The sequence below is a fragment of the Eptesicus fuscus genome, chromosome 6 (assembly GCF_027574615.1).
Source record: "Eptesicus fuscus isolate TK198812 chromosome 6, DD_ASM_mEF_20220401, whole genome shotgun sequence".
Classification (NCBI taxonomy): domain Eukaryota; kingdom Metazoa; phylum Chordata; class Mammalia; order Chiroptera; family Vespertilionidae; genus Eptesicus; species Eptesicus fuscus.
In genome coordinates this window covers 13,604,685-13,624,682 of record NC_072478.1, presented here as the reverse complement: position 1 = coordinate 13,624,682, position 19,998 = coordinate 13,604,685, and the positions used below count along the sequence as shown (strand labels likewise).

General features: G+C 46.6%; 1 protein-coding gene and 1 non-coding gene across 4 annotated transcripts; one reads left to right on the top strand and one right to left on the bottom strand.

Moving 5' to 3' along the window:
* Nucleotides 1-81: 81 nt before the first annotated feature.
* MIR320 (microRNA mir-320) lies at nucleotides 82-161 on the bottom strand. The gene has a single exon (NR_129278.2). It is a non-coding gene; the product is annotated as a microRNA mir-320 (primary transcript).
* Nucleotides 162-218: 57 nt separating this feature from the next.
* Nucleotides 219-5,599, top strand: POLR3D (RNA polymerase III subunit D). 3 transcript variants are annotated; one of them, XM_054717223.1, is made up of 9 exons: nucleotides 219-321; nucleotides 561-730; nucleotides 1,911-1,954; nucleotides 2,555-2,706; nucleotides 2,857-2,981; nucleotides 3,216-3,384; nucleotides 3,750-4,015; nucleotides 4,489-4,641; nucleotides 4,808-5,599. In XM_054717223.1, the coding sequence occupies exons 2-9, from the start codon at nucleotides 566-568 to the stop codon at nucleotides 4,928-4,930; spliced, it is 1,197 nt and encodes a 398-aa protein (XP_054573198.1). In that variant the 5' UTR covers nucleotides 219-321; nucleotides 561-565; the 3' UTR covers nucleotides 4,931-5,599. The 3 variants fall into 3 exon arrangements, with proteins under 3 accessions (XP_054573198.1, XP_028016427.2, XP_054573197.1); XM_028160626.2 differs by having other exon boundaries at nucleotides 219-334; XM_054717222.1 differs by having other exon boundaries at nucleotides 219-344.
* The last annotated feature ends 14,399 nt before the right edge of the window (nucleotides 5,600-19,998 follow it).

Genomic DNA, 19,998 nt, shown 5'->3' with positions numbered 1-19,998 from the left:
CCAAGGCCTCCACCCGCTGAGCTGGGCGCCTCCAGCCCCTCCGCCCTAGGCCAAGACCCTGAGGCGTAACCAGGAACAGTCCCCTCTTCCTTTTTCGCCCTCTCAACCCAGCTTTTCCCGACTCCGGGAAGAACCGGGAAGAGAAGGCGGAGGCGAGCGGGGCGCCGCCGGATAAATAGTGTGGCACGCCCCGCCCACTGACTTCACTTCCGCTTTGCGGCAAGATGGCGGCGCCCGGACCCCGCCACGCAGACTTCCGCCTCACGCCGAGACCGAGGGTCGGCTACGGGCCGCACCGGAGCTGAAGTCGCGACCCGCACGGTGTGGAGTCGGGGTGCGCTGGTGTGCGTCCCTGCCTCGCGAGGCCTGCGGGGAGGGCGCGCCAATGGCTCTGGCCGCGGTGGTCCGAGGAGTCGCCACGTGGGAGGGGAGGAGCTGGGACTTGAGGGAGGGACGCACTGACTGGGGGGGCGAGCGGCCAGGTGGGTGGGGTTCAGCCCAGGGTCCCGCGTGTCTGTCCCCACGGTTGACGTTGTTGTCTCTCACCTCTTCTCTCCCAGGCAACATGTCGGGAGGAAAGGCCCCGGGCGAGCCCAGCGCTCCAGGCGCGCCCCGAGCCCTCCTCTCTGGCGCCCGGGGGCTTATTGGACAGCGGCCGGCGCCACACCTCACCCCTGGCCGCCTTCCCTCCATCCGCTCCAGGGATCTCACCCTCGGGGGAGTCAAGAAGGTACCCGATTACCTTGAATTCCAGGCTCCCGGGGTACAGCTGATGTTCATGGAGGGCCTACCGTGTGCCAGGCGTGGTTCTGGGCCTTACGACTCTCGTACCCAGACTTGTGCCCGCAAATTTTGGGGAGCCTGTCCTACCTTAAAAGTCTAGATGCTGGATACAAGCTTTTGACGTGGTTTTCAGAGATGGCTGAAGGGGAGAGAATTCTAATTCGTGTAAAAGCAACTTAAGCAGTGTTTGTTTACTTTTTTTGTGTTTGGACACCTTTAAGAAACCCCATGAGAGTTTCGCAGGCATCAATGTGGACAGCGTCTGACTTTGCCGTGGATCCCAGTGTGCGCACTCCTGGTCTGGAGTGTAATGGATTCCAGGCGTAGCGTTAGAGGCGCTGAGTCCTCTCCCCTTGTGTTTATGACCGCAGATGTGAAGAGTAGCCCTAAGTAGGGAGTGGGGCGATGGCAAGCATAAAGCAGCCATACTTTTTTAAAAGATTTAAGTTTGCCCAGGTAAATTCTGGTGGCAGTCTAACCTGTCTTCTGTTTGTGAGTCGAGGCACATCTCTGTCTTTCCTACTTGAGCTCTTTCCCCTGGTACTGCCCGCTCTCTGTAGCAGTTTGAAGACTATAAAGAGGTGAGGTTAGATCAGTTCCTTTGCGTTTGGAAGTCCCGAGGTTCTCCTTTCAGAGGGGAGAACTGAAGCTGCTAGTTTTAAGTGGGTCTTGGTGCCCTGCTGCTACCATGACTTGACAGTTCTGTTCAAGCATCCTTCTCAAGCACGTGTCTCTCTCTGTAAATCTCCCACAACAGTGTGGAATGTACAAAAGAGAGCCATCCCCTAACCGGTTTGGCTCAGTGGATAGAGCGTCGGCCTGCGGACTCAAGGGTCCCAGGTTCGATTCCGGTCAAAGGCATGTACCTTGGTTGTGGGTACATCCCCAGTAGGAAGTGTGCAGGAGGCAGCTGATTGATGTTTCTCTCTCATCCTATGTTTCTAACTCTCTATCCCTCTCCCTTCTTCTCTGTAAAAAGTCAATAAAAATATATTTTTTTTTTTTTTAAAAAAGAGAGAGCCATAGTGGTTTTGGTCCACAGAAGGTTCCCTTTGGGATTTTTTCTTTTCTTCAGTGCTTTGGGATCAGAAATTACCAAATCAGTGACCCCTGTATTTCACTTTCAGAAAACCTTCACCCCAAATATCATCAGTCGGAAGATCAAGGAAGAGTAAGTAGCTAGGCCTTCTGAATACTCACCCCTTATTTACTTGCTCTGAATTTGAGCCTTTTGGGAAATAACTAGGTATGTGGCACAGAAATTTAAATTTGTGTATTCAGTTGTTTTCAACCTGGCTCCCAGCTGATTCTAATGTGCAAGCTTTAAAAAAAATTCGGATGCCTGGGAGGCCTTCCCAGAAATTGTGATGTCATTTGTTGGCAGTGAAACAGAGTGATTGTCTTTTACAGCCAGAGTTGAGAGCCACTAGTTTAGACAAAGATGTATTAAGTTTTCCCTTAAGTTTCTTTTACATTACAGCCTTCCTGTTTTCAATGAATACAAAAAATTTTTACATTTTGGGGCAGTCTCTGTAAGTCAGCTTTTGAGTTGTAGTTTCAATAAATACCCTCAAACAAGAAGATAAAGTAAAACAAACTGAAAGGACTCTGCATATCAAGGAAGTGAAAAGAGTGTTAGACTTAGGATTGGGTTCTGTGTCTCATGATGTAGTTATTGGCTCAGGTGGAGTGGAGATAGGTGAGAGAATTAAGATCAGATCTCCCAGGAAGGGTAAGTGGGTAGTGCCCCTTAATCCATTCTCTTTTCCAGACCCAAGGAAGAAGTGACCATTAAGAAGGAGAAGCGTGAAAGGGATAGAGACCGACAGCGAGAGGGTCATGGACGGGGCCGGGGTCGACCAGAAGTGATCCAGTCCCATTCCATCTTTGAGCAGGGCCCAGCTGAAATGATGAAGAAAAAGGGTACGAAAGCTTCCGGGAGGAAGGGGTCAGTGGGTTTCAGTTCAGACTGCCTGGGAGAAGGGCAAGGGCAGTGGGATTCCCCTGTTCCCGCTTTAGTTTTCCTTGCTGTTGGCCTCTTCCTTACCTGGTGAACTGGGTGATTTCCCACAGGGAACTGGGATAAGACAGTGGATGTGTCGGACATGGGGCCCTCTCATATCATCAACATCAAAAAAGAGAAGAGGGAGACAGATGAAGAAACAAAACAGATCCTGCGCATGCTGGAGAAGGATGATGTAGGTACCAGCAGGCTGGGGGCGGGGGAGGGGTGGGGAGGAGGGGGGAAGGGCCTTCTTTATGGCAGTGGAAAGGGCCTGTGGAGTCAGGGTTGGAGGGAGAATTGCTCTCTGATGTCCTGGAAGCCTGGCGAGCAGAGGGATCTTCAGTTAGAAAGGGGCTGAAGTGGGCTGCAATCCCAGCATGTGTATCTGCTGGCCAGGCCATGTCAACCGCTGACTCTTCTTTGGCAGTTCATCGATGACCCTGGGCTGAGGAATGACACTCGAAACATGCCTGTACAGCTGCCTCTGGCTCACTCCGGGTGGTTGTTTAAGGAAGAGAATGAAGAACCAGATGTTAAACCTTGGCTGGCTGGCCCCAAGGAAGAGGACATGGAGGTGGATGTGCCTGTTGTGAAAGGTACTCGGTGTCTGTTAACATCTCGTCTCCTTTTCTGTGGCTGCCCCCCAGTCCCCACCACGGGCCTCCCGGATTGCTGCTAATAAACAGGTCCTCTCCCGTTCCAGCTGTAAAACACATGGCCTGAACAAAGACACTAAAGTCTCACTCTCAGAAGGTTCATGCTGATATGGACCGATGGGCCTAGCCACAGATACCCCTTATTAGATAAGTCACACAGTTCCTGGATCCCTCTTCACAACTAGTGTTTCTCTGCAGCTTCCTAGCTGAGCGACTGGAGCAGTTGGGGGTGAAGGGATGGGTACAATGAGATGACACAGAGGGTGGCCACTTGATAGCCCTTCCATTTGTGTTATTTTGGACAGTAAAAGAGGAGCCACGAGATGAGGAGGAGGAGGCCAAGATGAAGGCTCCTCCCAGAGCAGCCAGAAAGACCCCGGGCCTCCCAAAGGACGTATCTGTGGCAGAGCTGCTCAGGGAGCTGAGCCTTACCCAGGAGGAAGAGCTGCTGTTCCTCCAGCTGCCAGACACGCTCCCTGGCCAGCCGCCAACTCAGGACATCAAGCCTATCAAGACAGAGGTGCAGAGTGAGGATGGACAGATGGTGGTCGTGAAGCAGGAGAAAGACCGGGTATGCTCAGGAATGAGTTGTGTGGAAGTGTGGGGGGATCGATCAGGAAGGGAAGCAGCAACCTGTAGGGTGAAGCAGGGGTGTGCCACCCAAGCTGAATTGCAAGAATATCATGTATTTGTTCTTTCTCCCCATAAGAAGATTGGGGCTTTGTACCTCAACCTCAATTACACGTGTGTTTACTTGCTACAATGAAATACTTGAACGTGTACATGGGAGAACATAACCCTCATGTGCCATTACCCAGTTTCAGCAGTTATTAATATTTGTTTGCTGTGGGTGATTTTTGTTTTGTTTTGTGTGTGTGTGTTTTTGGTTTTTTTAACCAGTGCAAGCAGCCCTAGGAAAAGGCCCTTTTGGGGGAGCTTATGCTAACCTTTGCTGCTGATGCCTTTCTTTGGGAAAGGGTTCCCTCATGAAGGATGGAGGGAACTGCTCCTTCCCCCATCTCCATACCCTGATTCTCTTCACAGGAAGCCAAGCTGGCAGAGAATGCTTGTACCCTGGCTGACCTGACAGAGGGTCAGGTTGGCAAGCTGCTCATCCGCAAGTCAGGAAAGGTACAGCTCCTCCTGGGCAAGGTGACTCTGGATGTAACAATGGGAACCGCCTGCTCTTTCCTGCAGGTGAGAGCCCATAGGTTCAAGGGCAGAGGTCCTTTAAGAGGTTGAGGATGTGGAGGAATCAGTGCTAAATGAGGGAGAAGGGTTCTTGGGATTATCACATTAAAATCAGGACTGATGGATGGTCTACGTGGTTTTGGTTCTCATTGCCTTCTCTGTCGATTGGCAGGAGCTGGTGTCCGTGGGCCTTGGAGACAGTAGGACGGGGGACATGACCGTCCTCGGACACGTAAAGCACAAACTTGTATGTTCCCCCGATTTTGAATCCCTCTTGGATCACAAACACCGGTAAAATGAGCAGATGGAGGATGATGGTGACTGCCCATGGCTGCTGCCTGCTCCAGACGTTTTGTTCTCAAATCTGTGCGACCCAGAACAGGCCTGTTTAGCCCACCCACTCCAGCCTCTGGCAGCCATTGTCCCAGTTTTCCCCACAGGGCCCATGTGCCTCCCTCCCACAGCAGCTGTGAATGGCACAGCGACCTTCCCACAGCATGGATGCTGCATGTCCTTGCTGCTGGGGGACTTGTCCCTTCTATTTATTTTTATATTTATGCTTTATCTCTTCAACTGACTGCATCTTTCCCAGGTACAGAGGGGAGGGTCTGTGGAAAAGTACAGGCTCCTCCTCATGGTGACCATCTGGGTTCTCGCTGTGGGAAGTGTTAAGAACTGCTGCTGCTGCTCGCTCCTTCCTTCCTCCTAAGGGGCAGTCGGAGAGAGCAGGGAATGTTTTAGTCTGAGTCTCAGTACTCAGGCCCAGCTCTGTCAGTAACTGGTAGTGTGACCTTGGACAAACAACCTAACCTTTCTGAGCCTCATATTCCTCACTTGATAAAAATGAGGACAATACCTACCTCACAAGGTTGGTGTGAGGATTAAATGGAATGTTGTAGATGAAAACTCCTTGCACAAGGCCCCACATGTACAGTAGGCGCTCAATAAATGTTAGTTTCCCTTCCCTTTGCCTGAGTCTATATTCAAACAAAATAGAGATTCTGAGAATCTCTCGGAGGAAGTGAACGGAGCTGCTCTGTCCCTGAATTCTTATTCCACGTCCCAACCACCCTCCTCCCCTCCCTCTCTCCCCTCCCCAGCCTAATGCTCTGAAGGTACAGGTTCAGACCCTTCTATGCCCTTTTTCTCCTGAACATTCTTAGCCAAGTGCTTCCTGTTCATTGCTGTGAGGTCCTAGCTATAGGTTCTATCAAAGTGAAGAAGTCAGACTCTCCAGCACCTAAGAATGCCTTCAGGTGACACAGTGGTCCCAACACTTGTTCTCCCTACCCTCACCCCTTAAATAAGTAGCAGTACTCTTCTAGCTTCCATCGAAGGGTTTCTCAAAAGAGCAATTAATAATTTTCATCGGGAATTAACACTACACTAAGTCAACTACTGCTGAAGAACAACCCTTGATAAGATAGAAGTTAGCCCTGGCCACTGTGGCTCAGTTGGTTAGAGCATTGTCCCATGCACTGAAGGTTCACAGATTTGATTCCCAGTCAAGGCACATAACCAGGTTGCTGATTGGATCCCTGGTCAAGTGTGTGTGCGGGAGGCAACTCATCAATGTTTCTCACATCAATGTTTCTTACTCTCTAGAATCAGGGAAAAATATATCCTCAGGTGAGAAAAAAAGATAGAAGTTGAGATTTATTAAATAATGGCCTCTTTGACACTTGACAGATGACATTCCACTTGAAAAGTTTTGACTTTGAGAGGCACACCTCTGTCTCCTATTCTAGCATCATCAGGTTCACCCACTTGGCTTGGTTCTCTGTTCCCTCTGGCCATGCTGCCTTTTTTAGTTCATGGGTCTTGTTCTTTTCACCAGGTTATCACACAATTTTTATTGATTTCAGAGAGGAAAGGAGAGGGAGAGAGATAGAAATATCAATGATAAAAGAATCATTGATCGGCTGCCTCCTACTTGCCCCACACTGGGGCTCAAGCTCGTAACCCGGACATGTGCCCTGATCAGGAATCAAACCATGACCTCTTGGTTCATAGGTGGGCGCTCTACCACTGAGCCACACCCTGGCTGGTTATCACACTCTTGATCCTCCCAATGTGTAGGCCCTGGAGGAGCAGCTTCTCTGCCTCTGGCCTTTGTCCACGGGGCTGGGTTTTTCCATGGTTCAGTGCGGGTGGGGCATCTTAGAGGTTAGGGCAAGCCTCCTGCAACAGTGACTGGTTATTAGATGCCAGTGTCACAGCTCCCTTTCCTGTGAACTTAGCAAACTGCCTCTGGAACAGGGATGGACACAGTAAGAGCGCTCAGTAAGAATGCATCCTCCTGACTTTCAAGTAACCTCAGGTTTTGGGTGGATATGCCTGCCTTTAGTATCTTCCTTCTCTCGTGGCTGGGCTTTTTCTACACTGAGCCCCTCAAGCTGCCTAGCCAGCAGCTGTGGGGGAATTGAATATTTAATCACCACATGGCCCTTCGGTATCTAAGAGCGCACAGGAACTCTGTTGGATGGTCTTCTGGTGTCTTCTCACTGTAGCCTAGACCAGAAGGTTCCTTGGAGACATGTTTGTGGAAGTCCTGTTTGGCCTAAGGTTGAGCTGTGAGGAGCCAACTGCTTTTTGTTCTCTGGGCTTCAATGCTTTCCTGTTTTATATAGCTAATGCATTGTCAGTGGGTCTCCATTGTAATCCCCTCTCTCCTGTTTCTTTGGCTCAAAAAATACTCTTCTGCTTTCCTAGGCCAACTCAAAGACCCTGCCTCGTTAGATGTTTGGAATTTTTCAGTCTTTAGTTCAACTCTTCCAAGAAAGCTTAAGGAGCCCTAGCCAGTTTCACTCAGTGGTTAGAGCATTGGCCCACAAACTGAAGGGTTCTGGCTTCGATTCTGGTCAAGGGCATGTACCTCAGTTACAGGCTGAATCCCAAGAGCTGGTCAAGGCGAGAGGTAACCAACTGATGTGTCTCTCTCACATTGATGTTTCTGTCTCTTCCCCTCCCTTCCACTCTAAAATAATAAATGGGAAAAATATCTTTGGGTGAGGATTAACACACACACAGAAAGCTTGAGGAGGAGCATGTACCACTTTCATGTTCACCATTTCAGGTACCTTGGGATTGAATGTTAATGACACTGAGTCAAAGTCCCCACGACTTGTCCTTATTCCCTGATACACAGATTGGATGTATAAGTGTGGAATAAAGACAAGGCAAGTCTGCTTTTTTGGCTGAGCCTCTTGTGTGCCGTGCCAGCACAGCCAAGGGTTCAGCGAGCCTGAGTGGGGGTGGGGGGACAGTGAAGGATTGAAGAAAAGACAGACAGAATAAGCTGGGTCTAGGTGGATCTCCTGTGCCTGGCTAAGGCCACAGAGAAAAGATCCAGAGGGCAAGCTGATGCTTTATTTTATAGTCAGAAGTAAACAAGGTAGTGGTCACCATGGTTACAATGTTCTTGTGAGTTTCACTTGTTTTGGCAGCACTTGCTGCACCTCCCACAGCCCATTAGCTACCCAGGAAGGATCTAGGGGGCGTCATAAAGTCAAGCTTAATTATGCTAAGAGGGCTGTGCCTCAAAGCTGGGACTTGTTTGTAGCTTTGCCAGCAGGTCAGTCCAAGGCTTAACCCTATAGCTGCTTCGTACATCTCTGAAATACACAGTTCTCCCCAACAAATCAGTGCAAATAATGGTAGTAAAAAACCCAAAGCAACATTCATATATGGGTGCAAATGCATTACTTCCTGCGTCTGTATGTGCATTTTTTTAAGACGTCAAAATAGAGAACTATGGGCTTGATCATCTTTTAACTACGTGGTTAAGTGACAGATGTGGGCTTTAGAGTCAGGATTGGGCTTGAATCCAACTCTACCTGTCACTTTGGGGAAAATTACTCCCCTGAGCTCAGTTTTCTTTCTTTTCTATAAAAACTAGAGGCCCGATGCATGAAATTCGTGCTAGAGTAGGCCTTCCTTTCCCCTGGCTGCTGGCACCTGGGACCCGGGCTTCCCTCGAAGCCCCAGCTTCGTCCAGGAGGTTGTCATCCGGCCTAATTAGCATATTACGCTTTTATTATTATAGATGAGATCACAGCTCTGGCCAGTGTGGCTCAGTTGGTTGAGCATCATCCCATGCACCAAAAGTTAGCCGGTTCACTTCCCAGTCCAGGCACATGCCCAGATGGTAGGCTCAATCCCTAGTAGGGGGTGTGCAGGAGGCAACCAATCAATGTTTCTTTCTCACATTGATGTTTTTCTCTCTCTGCCTCTTTATCCAAAAACATTTTTTTAAAATGAGATAACAACCCTGGCTGGGTAGCTCAGTTGGTTAGAGCGTTGTCCCGTTCAATTCCGTCAGGGCACATACGTGGGTTGCAGGTTCCATCCCTGGTCAGGGCATGTATGGAAGGCAACCAGTTGATATTTCTGTCTCACATTGTTGTTTCTCTCTCTCCCTCCCCCTCTAAAATCAATAAAAACATATCCTCACAAGAGGATTTTTTTAAAAAAGTTTAATGAGATATCAGTAGGTGTTTAATAGGGTTCCTTTTAAGTTAGAGAGGACTTAAAGCATTTATTTGGTGCCAGACAGAAAACTGCTTCTATCAGGATATGGTTGTCACGAGTAACAGGAAACTAGACCTGATAGTGACATAAGCAATATGAATGTTTAATTCTCCCATGTAACAAGAAGTCTGGAGATAGGTGGTTCCAGAGTTGGGTAGGAGCCAAAACCTCATCCAGATTTTCTTGGATTGATTTATTCTGCCATTCTCTGTGTTGCAAAGTGGCTGCCACAGCTCAGCATTATTTCTTCAAATGACAGTGCCCAAAGCCAAAGCAGAAATCAAAGTAGACAGCAGTAAAGGAACTTTCTCATTGTTCTCATATAAAGAAAGAATATTCTTCAGAAGCCAAAGAGACTTGCCCTTGTGTCTAATTGATAGAGCTGGGCCACATACCCACCCTTAGGGTACTGGCAAAGAGGGATGGGTAGACCAGTTTTCTCCATTGATGGGCATCCTGTTGCCTGACACAGGGTTTTGTTAGTAGGGAAGAAGCAAGAATGACAGGTAGACAGACATTCCATAAGAGTTGCCATGATGTTAAAAAAAATATATACTATCTATTGCAGTAGAGTTAAAGTATATCTAGATAGAATTTTTTAAATGTTCAGTTACCTTTTATATTATAAAACAGGTTTTAACATTTTAGTGCACATCCTTTCAGACTCCATAACTGTATATTATGTATAATATATTATGCAGTTTTATCATGTTCTTTATCTCATTAAAAAACATAAATAGTTCTCCCTTGTTAATGAATGTATTGTATTTCAGGTACTTCTGAGCTAGCTGTAAGAGACAACGACCTTTAATCCTCACAGACCTACGCACATGGTCCAGTTGAGTCACTCAACCTCAAACATTCCCCCAGAGCAGGATAATCAGGAATTCTTTTGGAAATGTCTCTTCCACTATACAACATAAGAGTAAGAGCTATATTAGAATCTATCTGTGGACTATCAAAATTCTCCGAAAAATCACTGATTTGGGGACATTTTCGTTTTTCCAGTTTACTATTTTTAAAAATGACATCATAAAATCATATAATTGTTGCCAATAACCTCAATTATTTCCTTAGGATTCTTTATTAAAAATGGCTTTGCCAATACTTGTGCAGCCATTATAGAAAACAGTATGAAGTTTCCTCAAAAAATTAAATATAGCCCTGGCTGGTTTGCTCAGTGGATAGAGCGTCGGCCTGTGGACTGAAGGGTCCCAGATTCAATTCTGGTCAAGGGCACATGCCTGGGTTGCGGACTTGATCCCCAGTGGGGCGCGTGCAGGAGGCAGCCAATCAATGACTCTCTCTCATCATTGATGTTTCTCTCTCTCCCCCTCTCCCTTCCTCTTTGAAATAAATAAAAAAATATTTTTAAAAAATTAAATATGGAACTGTCATTTGACCCAGTGATCCCACTTCTAGGAATATATCCTAAGAAACCTGAAGCACCAATCAGAAAGAATGTATGCACCCCTATGTTCATAGCAGCACAATTTATAATAGCTAAGATCTGGAAACAACCCAAGTGCCCATCAGTAGATGAGTGGATAAAAAAGCTGTGGTACATTTACACCATGCAACACTATGTAGCAGTAAAAAATAAAGGATCTCTTACCCTTTGATACAGCATGGAGGGACCTGGAGAGTATTATGTTAAGCAGAATAAAGCCAGTCAGAGAATCTCACTAATATATGGAATCTAATGAACAAAATAAATTGATGAACAAAATAGATCTAGAGACATAGAAGCATAGAATAGACTGCGGAACCTCAGAGGGAAGGCAAGGGAGGATGGGTGGGTGGGAGATGATCAACCAGAGAACTTGTATGCATAACCCATGGACACAGGCAATAGGGTGGTAAAGGCCTGGGGTGGAGGGTGGGGGTGGGCTAGAAGGGGTCAATGGAGGAGGAGGAAATGGGACATGTAATACTTTCAACAATAAAAATAAATAAATAATTTTTAAATGGCTTTGCTGAATCAAATCTATAACATTTTCACCTCCGGACTGCTTGCACCTATCTGTTCACATGCCCATCAACAGTGTGTAAGAGTTGATCTTATATTTATAAAGTTAAAAGTATAATCATGATTCTGTTTTTTAACTATACAAATGTACAAAGATGCTGAGTAGGAGACCTGACCTTACTTACTGACCCTCTGAATAGGTAGGTAATGTTCTCTCTTTTCCCTTCGTCAAACAGAGGGGCTGATGTGCGAACACAGTTGCAGTACATGCTTTCCCAACTCAGTTGTGTTTTTCCCAAGCTGTTTCTGCCAGTTATGTTATTGTGATTGCATAATTCAATTAAGCATTCTGTAAACTAGTAAAATCTGAGGGCTAAAAAACTTTAAGAAATAGGGTAAATACCTTGTTTAATTGAATATGTAAACTGATAAAATATAAGTGCCAAAAGAAAGTTCTTATTTCTATGGTAAGTGCTTTGGAAAGACGTAATAAAGGTGAGTCGCTGAAAAATACTGTGGAATTAAGTTTAGGCAAGATAAATGTAAAGATGCGGAGAAATTGTAAACATCCAGGGTAATTCTGCATTCATTTGCTTCTCTTCTACTTTGGAGAAACCAAAACTGGTGATCTTAGCAGTGCATTATCAGTTTGTGTAGTTTTTGTGGAGTGCTAATGAGTGCATCCATACTCAAAGAAATTGTCCCTACCCCAAATGACTAGTGGACACATGAGTGTTAGAAGAAAATATTTTAAATAGGTGTGTTTTTTTTAATTTAAAAATGTCCTCCAAAATATCAGTTAAGATTAGGTTTAGCTATGAGAAATAGAGCCCCAAAATAAGTGATTTTAACAGAATTTTATTTTTCTCTTGTAAAAGCCTAAAGATGCATAGTATGAGGCAGTATGGCAGCTCTGCTCCGCAAAGCCCCAAGGGTCTCCTGTTCCTTTCAGCTTATCTTCCCATGCTGTCTGGGCTGTGGCCCACATCCTCATGTTGTGATGGGAGACCAGAGCTCCAGTCATTGCACCACCCCCGGCGGCCAGATGAATATAAGTTTCATATCCCACAAATGACAGGGGGTGTCTCATTTCCTTTCAGGAAGGTTCCTGGGAGCTATCCCATAACATTCATGATTACCTAGTAGGGACAGTTAACCCTGGACTTGAAGGAGGCTGAGAAATGTGGTCTTGAATGAGCAGGTACCCTCCTAAAAGTCAAGGTTCATTATCACGGAAGGAGAAAGAGTGGACACGGGACCAACCAGCAGCGCTGTTACATCTATTTAGGTCAGGAATAACAACATAGGGCAAGAGGTATGGATGCATGGAACAGACCTCAGTTGCGGGGGCAGGGGGGGGGGCGGTGGATAGGAAGACATTAACCGAAGAACATTTATGCATATATGCATAACCCATGGACACAGACAATAGCATGGGGGAGACCCTGGTGGAGGGGGTCAAAACAGAAGAAAATGGGAGACATCTGTAATACTGTTCAATAATATTTGGACTACATGGTCACCTCCTTAAAAAAAAAAACCCTGAAAAATAGTATGGACTTTAGTTAATAATGTATCAATATTGGTTCATCAGCTGTAACAAATATACCACACATACAAGATGTTAATAGGGCAAACTATGGGAATGGGCATATGGGAACCTGTACTTTCTGATCAATTTTTCTGTAAACCTAAAACTTCTCTAAAATAAAGTCTTTTAAATACACATACACACACACACACAACACACACACACACATAAAATAACTGAACAACCACTGGTCCCAATTGTGACAGAGAAGAGCTTCCAATGTACATTACTTACGTAAGCACACACTCAACTGCAGCGTAGGTACCACGTACTGCTGTAACCACTTCCTGGCACACACTCCCAGGGCCCTGGCCTCGCCTGTCTTACTCATCTGAAAAACCCCACTTTTGGGTAAGTCTAAATCTCTGTCGGCTCAGCATCTGCCCTGAGGGCTTAGACTTGGCAGGAGAAACACCCATAACCAAGTGGAGTGCTCTCACCTTAAGACCAATATTCTACTACATTTTCCTTGTCCACTGCCCATAGAATACTTCCTAACACCTTTTCCTAAGTCCTCGAACCTGCAGCACCTCTCCCCTCTTACACTCAGCTGATGACCCTGCTTCTTGGTGCATTAAGAGAATAGAAGCGACGAGAGAGCATCACATTCCCACTACCGCATCTAGCAGTCTATTTGCATGCGTCCAGGTGTGCACCCATCACTGTGGATGAACTGTACTCCGAGACAGGCCCCTCACTAGGCACTAGATTCCATCCCCTTTTACCTACTCAAAGGATATTGCTTAGAACCCTTGACCCAAGTGTATGTGTGCCTGTGCGCACACACACACCAGTTCTCCATCTATTAGATTAGCTCACAGGATACAAATAGGCTTCTATGGATCCATCTTGAAAATAGCAAATTTCCCTTCAAGTTTGCATTGGCCTCCAGTGATTACTATTCTCTGCTTCTTGCCGCACAACTTCTTGAAAGAGTTGCCTTTACTTGTCCCCACTTCCTCTCCATTCTCTCATGAACTCATTCCTATCAGCCTTTCACTACTCCACCCAACAGCTCTTCTCAAGCTCACCGGTGAGGCCTTTACCAAACTCAAAACATAAATTTGCAATCCTTATTTTACCGAACCTATGATCACATCTGACAGTTAATCACTTCCTCCTTTCTCAAATACCGTCTTTTCTTAGCTTTGAGGTTACTATCCGAATTGTTCCTTAGTGTCTCGCTGGATGTGCTCCTCATCTCCTTTCCTGGTATCTCCCCATGTCCCCACCTCTAAACACAGGAGTGCCCAGGGCTCAGGCCCTAGAGTGTTGCTCTTGCCTGTTACTCTCATCCCCTCAGTGATCTCATCCAGATCATGGCTTTCAACTCTGTCTGCGACTCCCTATTTATTACCTCCAGCCTGTCCCAAGCCTGACATCCAATTGCCTAATCTCCTGTCTCTTATTGTATGTCCAGTAAGCAATTCAATCCTAACTACCAATTTTGGGAAATACAGGGCCCAAAATAACCCATGAGAGTCCAGTCAGTAAAACATGACTGTATCGACAGGACAAATGAGTCAATTTCTCCAAGGAACAAATTGTGACGGGCAAAAAAGGGAAGAGTGAAGGAGGAACACATAGATTATAAAAGGTTTGAGAGAGGATGTCACTCAGTTGCAACGTAAGGATGTTATTTAGATACCGATTCTGAGAACTGCAGGAAACAGCTTGGAGACTCCATTCAAAGACCTGCACCTAGACCAGACTACCATGGCTTCCGGCAGCTTAAGGCCAAGTCCCTGGGATGCCCAAGTCCCTTTGGAGTTTCTATTTGGAAAAGGTCAGAACTGTCAAAAAACGTTGCATTTTGTTCTAGCTAACATCTGACCAAGGGCCCTGAACTCCCTTAGAGCATTTACTTAAAAGGGCTTAGAATTGTGAATCCTCCCTCTGTCCTTTGGAGATGTACATTCATAATCTGTAACTCCAGGGTGTCTGGCTCAAGGAACTGAAAACCATTCCTTTGAAAGGTTATCATCATGAAAGAGAGGACTTTTGTCTCCCAGTCTCTGGGAAGACAGGACTTCTACAATTTCCATCCAGCAAACACTGCTGGCCTAGTCACAGTTACAGTGACCAACCCTTTGTAATCTCCTACTTAAGTCCCGTTTTCTCTCCCTCTCCCCACCCTGCCCCCATTCTCCCTTTAAAATGCCAAGTCATCAGCTCCCGGCCAGTGTGGCTCAACAGCTGAGTGTCAACCTATAGAACCAGGAGGTCACAGTTTGTTTCCCAGTTGGGGCCTATGCCCAGGTTGTGGGCTTGATCACTACATGTGGGGAGTACAAGAGACAGCCAATTGATGATTCTCATCTATTATGTCTCTCTCTCTCTCTCTCTCTCTCTCTCTCTCTCTCTCTCTCCCTTCCTCTCTGAAATCATTAAAAATATATTTAAAATGTATCTCTTTGCAAATCGGAATAGAGCTTATTTCTTCCCCTATTGTCATTGAATAAAATCTGCTTTCACTGCTTTAATGTCCAGCTTTGTTTATCTTTGACATTTCTAACAAAATGTAAAAAAATCATGAGGCAATCGAGCATATTTGTATATTGGCTAGATATTTGAGTCCATTGAATAATTATTGCGGGGTGATTTCTTAGCTGGAATAATGGTGTTTTGGTTATATTTTCCAAAATAATAATTAGAAAAATCTATCAGAATGTTATCACTTCTCACTGCTTCCAGCATTATCACTCTTGACCAAACTTGCATCCTTTCTTATGGGATTTTGCCTCTTAAATGATGGTCCTGATTCTGCACCCCCTCCCACCCCACCTCCCACCAGTCTGTTCTCCACAGGGCAGCCGAAGAGATCCCGGAGAAATGTGCCATATCCTGTCATGCTCATCTCATGCAGAGTAGAAGCCGAGTCTGTTCAATCTACAAGACCTCCTGGGATCCTCCCTGATGGCTGTAACCTCGTGTCCTGCTCTCCGGGTCAGTCCACCCCAGCCACACACATCTGGCCACTTCTGTAAGAGCAGGCAGGTCCAGCTTTACGGTTTTCACATTATTTCCCCCTGCCTAGAACCCATGTTCCCAAGATACCTTCCTGTCTTGTTTCCTCACTCCCTTAAGTCTCTGAGGCTCCCTGTCCACCCTACACTCCTTATGTCCCATTCCTGCTTTCTTTATCTCCATAGTATTGATCGCCATCTGACTTATTATTTCCCTTTTTGTCTGACATCCCACTAGAACATAAGCTATGTGAGAGTAGACCATTTTGTTCATTATCTTGTCCCCAGAACTTAAAATAGTTCCTCATACATAATAGGCACCAAATAAATACCTGTTGAAAGAATGAAGGAATGACTATTGTGTTTGGTTGTTAGTGTGTGATAAGAATCGATTGATAACCACATTTCTGAGCAAGTGACAACAGGACTTCTCGTCTGCTGGCTTCCCCTCTAGGGAAGAATGTCCCTCACTTCTCCAGGGAGAAGAAAGGATCTCACCAACCTGGCAGGCAGGGCTTAGGGCCAATTTTATGTGCTGTCCTGAGGCTCTTGCTGCTGAGTGAGTAGTTGGCCCTAGTGTTTTCCATGAATGTACTGTGAATGCTCAGAAACGTCCGAAGGATTATACCATCAGGGCCTGGAGCTTGTAGAAAAGTGCCGCTGTCTCTGGGGCCCCATACCCTGTGACCCCTTTGAGCTAAAAATCTTTCTGATTTGTCATTTTCCCGACGGGAGCACTTGGCAAAGGAGGCACCCTCCCCCTGCAGGTGTCCTTGAGAGGGTTGTTGCCTCCCTGACGTGGCTAAGCGATGCACCTCTTTTAAAAAGCAGCTGAGAGCTTGCTATTGGATTCCTGTCGAAACCGAACACCTGAGACTGTTAAACACACACCCATAGAAAGAGGCCTTGTGACTGCTATTTGGGGGGTAGGCTAACTCGGACTCAACAACTAACAATGTGGAGAGAGCCCAACATGCCTTACTGGTCAGATGGAAATGCTATTTGTAAGTCTGTACCTGGCCTGGGCTGACTGGCATTTTCCACTTCACATGGGGCGGAGGGAAGGCAGCTGTCCCTTTAGGGAAAATGTTACCCTCCACTCCACAACCTGGAGTAAAGCCACTCGCTCAATGGGATTCTCAGGCCACAGAAGCTCCCCCGAATGCCCAGGCCAAGTTCACGGATGGTTGGGTGAAGCTGAAACCCATGGTGTCCCCTGGGCTGCTGTGGCTATTCAGTGTCAATGCCAGCTGTGAGGAATGGAAAACAGATGTGGTTGCTCCGCTCAGGAGGCAGAACTCAAAGCCACCCTCACAGCTCCAGCCAGTAGGCCTTGTGAACCTTGTTATATTTTTACTGACTCTTGGGCTGCTGACAATGCCTAGCTGTTTGGTTGGCCATTTGGAAAACTACAGACTGGCAGGTTAAAGTATAGACTTCCCTCTCTGGGGCCACGAACCATGGAAATAAATCATGGCTGCTGATGTAGGTGCCCATGGTGAGGGTCCATTCTCTGATGAGGCCAACTGGAATACGAGCTGCGAATTGAGCCTGCACTGCTCAGACCTTTGCTGCCTGGACCTACCATTGAACCAGACACACGACACACCCATCACCATAGATTGGGCACTAAGTAAAAGTCTCTCTGTTTTAGATGCACCAGCTCTGACTGCATGACAGGCCTGTGACTCCTATTAAAAGTCACTCAGTGAGGGAGGCCCATTGCTCAGGGCGAAGCAGTTGAGTCCATGGAACCTTTGACCCCCTCCTGGGGCTACTGGTGATGGCTCACCACTGTTGACATTTCTCTAATTTGCAATGTTGTTATCTCAGTCCAATCTGTTGAGTCTGGCCAGACTGTTGTGGCCCTTTAAACTAACATTTGTTATATTTCTGGCTTTCTGAATATTTGCAGTGTGATGATGACACACCTTGGACCACAATGGGCTTTCAAGCCACTCTAGATATTTGATGGACCTTCCACACTGTCCACCACCCACAGGTATCTGGTTTGTTGAGTGTGCCGCACCAGCACAGCCAAGGGTTCGGCAAGCCTGAGGGGGGCCGGCGAAGGATGAAGAAAAGACAGACAAAGAGAATAAGCTGGGTCTAGGTGGATCTCCTGTGCCTGGCTGAGACCACAGAAAAGATCCAGATGGCAAGCTGAGCCTTTTTATAGTCAGAGGTAAACAAGGTAGTGGTCACCATAGTTACAATGTTTTTGTGAGTTTCACTTGTTTTGACAGCACTTGCTGCACCTCCCACAGCCCATTAGCTACCCAGGAAGGATCTAGGGGGAGTCATAAGGTCAAGCTTAATTATGCTAAGAGGGCTGTGCCCTCTAAGCTGGGACTTGTTTGTGGCTTTGCCAACAGGTCAGTCCGAGGCTTAACCCTATAACTGCTCCCTACAGTTGAGCACTGGAATTGCCTCCTCTAAAATCACTTTAAGGCCTGGCTAGTGTGGCTCAGTTGGTTGGGCATCATCTCATGCCCCAAAAGGTTGCCAGTTTCATTCCCAGTCAGGGCACATGCCTGGGTTGTGGGCTCAATCCCCAGTAGGGGGCATGCAGGAGGCAGCCAATCGATATATCTCTCTCATTAATGTTTCTATCCCTTTCCCTCTCCCTTCCTCTCTCTGAAATAAACAAAAACATATTTTATAAAAATGATCTTGATCTGTTAGAACTGCCCCTGAAGCTTCTGGCTCTCTCCAATTGTTGTAAGCCCTTTCAATTGAACTGACTGCTGAGTCTGCCATCCTTTGCAAGGTGGCTCTGATATTGATTTGATCACCATTCTCTTTCATCTCAACTGGGTATCTACTGGAAGCAGCAGGGGCCGGTCCTAGCTTCTGTCACTTCCACACGAAACACCCATCACACCTCTAGATCTCACTATCATTGGCCTTGTCATTCCTCATTCCACAGGGCGGGTGAAGGCCACTTGGCAGGTAGAGCAGAGTGTACTGATTGTCCTTAGTAGTCCCTCTTGTTAGTTTTTTAAAATAAATCTTTATTGTTGGAAGTATTACATATGTCCCCTTTTCCCCTCCATTGACTCCTTCCAGCCCCCCGCCCCAGGCCCTCACCACCCCATTGTTTGTGGCCATGAGCCATGCATACACTGAGTGGCCAGATTATTATGATCTCTGAAGGCATAATAATCTGGCCACTCAGTGTATATCCTATGTAATAAAAGGCTAATATTCAAATTGTCCCCTCGACCAGGAGTTCGACCAGCAGGCAGGCCGGTGAACCGCCCATGTCCCCTCCCCCTGGCCAGGCTGGTCGGACCCCACCCATGCATGAATTCATGCACCGGCCTCTAATATATATATACTGAATGGCCAGATTATTATGACCACCCCATCAGTACTTCATTGGGTCACCTTTTGCCTTCAATACTGTGACGATTCTTCTTGGCATTGACTCCACAAGATGTTGAAAGGTGATTCGAGGAATCTGACACCATGCCTGATGAATAGCACTGTCCAGTTCTGTGAGATTTGATGGCTGTGGAACCAGCTGCCTGATGGCTCTTTTAACTTCCTCCCACAAATGCTCAATTGGATTGAGATCTGGTGATTGTGGGGGCCACCTAAGCAAGGTAAAGTCTCCCTCATGTTCTTGAAACCACTCCTGCACAATACGAGCACAGTGGCATGGCGCATTGTCTTATTGGAAGAAGCCATCTCCATTGGGATACGACATCAACATGATAGGATGAACTTGATCAGCAACGATACTTAGGTATGTTGTGCTATTCAGATGTTGTTCCACACGAATTAAAGGGCCCAAATCATGCCAGGAAAACGTGCCCCAAACCATAACACTGCCTCCACCAGCTTGAAGGGTTGTACTCATGCATGTGGGGTGCATGCTTTCATGCTCTTTCTGCGAAATTCTCACTCTGCCATCTGCATGATGCAACTGGAAACGTGACTCATCGGACCACATGACTTTGTTCCAATGCTCGTCCAATCCTTGTGTTCCTGTGCGAATTGGAGACGTTTTATCTTGGTAACTGCAGACAGCAAAGGTGTTCGAACAGGCCTTCGGCTTCCATATCCCATACGATACAGTGTATGGCTAATTTGCCTACAAACGTCAGGTGGTCATAATAATCTGGCCACTCAGTGTATATGCATACAAGGTCCTTGGTTGATTACTTTCTACCCATCCACCCTCCCCTGCCTTCCCTCTGAGATCCTGCACTCTGCTCCATGCTTCCATGTCTCTGGATCCACTCTGTTTATTTTGTTACCTAGATTCCACATATGAGTGCGATCATGTGATACTTGTCTTT

Bases quoted from the DNA above. Each gene is read 5' to 3' on its own strand.
- POLR3D (XM_054717223.1), top strand. From the start codon at position 566: ATGTCGGGAGGAAAGGCCCCGGGCGAGCCCAGCGCTCCAGGCGCGCCC. The intron at 2,707-2,856 runs GTACGAAAGCTT...GATTTCCCACAG, and splicing joins TGAAATGATGAAGAAAAAGG to GGAACTGGGATAAGACAGTG. The intron at 4,642-4,807 runs GTGAGAGCCCAT...GTCGATTGGCAG, and splicing joins CCGCCTGCTCTTTCCTGCAG to GAGCTGGTGTCCGTGGGCCT.